General features: G+C 49.3%; 1 protein-coding gene across 1 annotated transcript in view; it reads left to right on the top strand.

Annotated features, from left to right (window-relative positions):
- LOC135508985 (receptor-type tyrosine-protein phosphatase mu) overlaps positions 1-563 on the top strand; it is a 76125-nt gene extending 75562 nt beyond the window's left edge. Inside the window, exon 11 of the mRNA XM_064929249.1 lies at positions 476-563. Coding sequence (XP_064785321.1) covers positions 476-517 — 42 coding nt within the window. The 3' untranslated portion in view covers positions 518-563. The remainder of the gene's footprint in view (positions 1-475) is intronic.
- The last annotated feature ends 1023 nt before the right edge of the window (positions 564-1586 follow it).

The raw sequence follows: 1586 nt of genomic DNA, 5'->3' as shown, positions 1-1586 counted from the left end.
ACACTACAGCTGACCTACTGGTAGGAAACACATCATGTAATCATTAACACTACAGCTGACCTACTGGTAGGAAACACATTCTGTAATCATTAACACTACAGCTGACCTACTGGTAGGAAACACATTCTGTAATCATTAACACTACAGCTGACCTACTGGTAGGAAACACATCATGTAATCATTAACACTACAGATCTGTTTTGTGTCTTGTCAAACTCCTCGGCTCAATGTCATGACAAGACGGCAAATATCCTGTCCGATGTGTAAATGTTTTACGTAGATCAGATCAATGGTGAAGAATATGTGTGGCCTAGATCAGATTAGGGTTTATGTGGCCTAGATCAGATTAGGGTTTATGTAGCCTAGATCAGATTAGTCTTTATGTAGCCTAGATCAGATTAGTCTTTATGTAGCCTAGATCAGATCAATGGTGAAGAATACCAGCCCCTTGTTTTGTTTTGTTTGTGTTCTACAGGATCAGTACAAGTTCTGCTATGAAGTGGCTCTGGAGTACTAGAACTGTGGATAAACAACAGTCTCAACCTGGACGCAGAACTATGAACGGCACGGGGGGGACTTTATAGACAAGACTGCAGCGTAGACCGACCTGTGGTTTTCATGATCGAACAACTGGAGCAGGACGAACACACACAGCTCTGTCTTTCTTAGCTTGATCAGCTAGATGAGGTGACAGAGGTGAGGTGTACTAATGTCTCTATATAGTTCCACCTGTGTCTGATCTGCTACCAGGAAGGATTCAGTCTCTATATAGTTCCACCTGTGTCTGATCTGCTACCAGGAAGGATTCAGTCTCTATATAGTTCCACCAGTATCTGATCTGCTACCAGGAAGGATTCAGTCTCTATATAGTTCCACCAGTATCTGATCTGCTACCAGGAAGGATTCAGGAGCACAATGTTTTACACTGCAGTGTGTAATGTCTTATCTGAAATCCTTGCCCTGACTCAAAATCAACCCTACACCCTCGCCCCTACACCCTACACCCTCACCCCTACACTCTCGCCCCTTCACCCTACACCCTCGCCCCTACACCCTCGCCCCTACACCCTTGCCCCTAAACCCTCGCCCCTACACCATCGCCACCACACCCCGCCCCTACACCCTACACCCTCGCTCCTACACCCTCGCTCCTACACCCTACACCCTCGCCCCTACACCCTCGCCCCTACACCCTACACCCTCGCCCCTACACCCTCACCCCTACACCCTCGCCCCTACAGCCTCACCCTACACCCTCGCCCCTACACCCTCGCCCCTACACCCTCACCCTACACCCTCGCCCCTACACCCTCGCCCCTACAGCCTCACCCTACACCCTCGCCCCTACAGCCTCGCCCCTACACCTCACCCTACACCCTCGCCCCTACACTCTCACCCTACACTCTCACCCTACACCCTCGCCCCTACATCCGACACCCTCGCCCCTACACCCGACACCCTCGCCCCTACACCCTAGACCATTTCACCAGGTCAAATTCCTTGTACATGTAAATCAGGGTTTCTTGAAAGACGGAACAATCAAAAACTTTTTAGCCCAAATATGATTTTTTCTTCATAATAACAAC

The sequence above is a fragment of the Oncorhynchus masou genome, chromosome 3 (genome assembly GCF_036934945.1).
Source record: "Oncorhynchus masou masou isolate Uvic2021 chromosome 3, UVic_Omas_1.1, whole genome shotgun sequence".
In the NCBI taxonomy this organism is placed as follows: Eukaryota; Metazoa; Chordata; class Actinopteri; order Salmoniformes; family Salmonidae; genus Oncorhynchus; species Oncorhynchus masou.
This window is presented reverse-complemented; position numbering and strand designations above follow the sequence as displayed.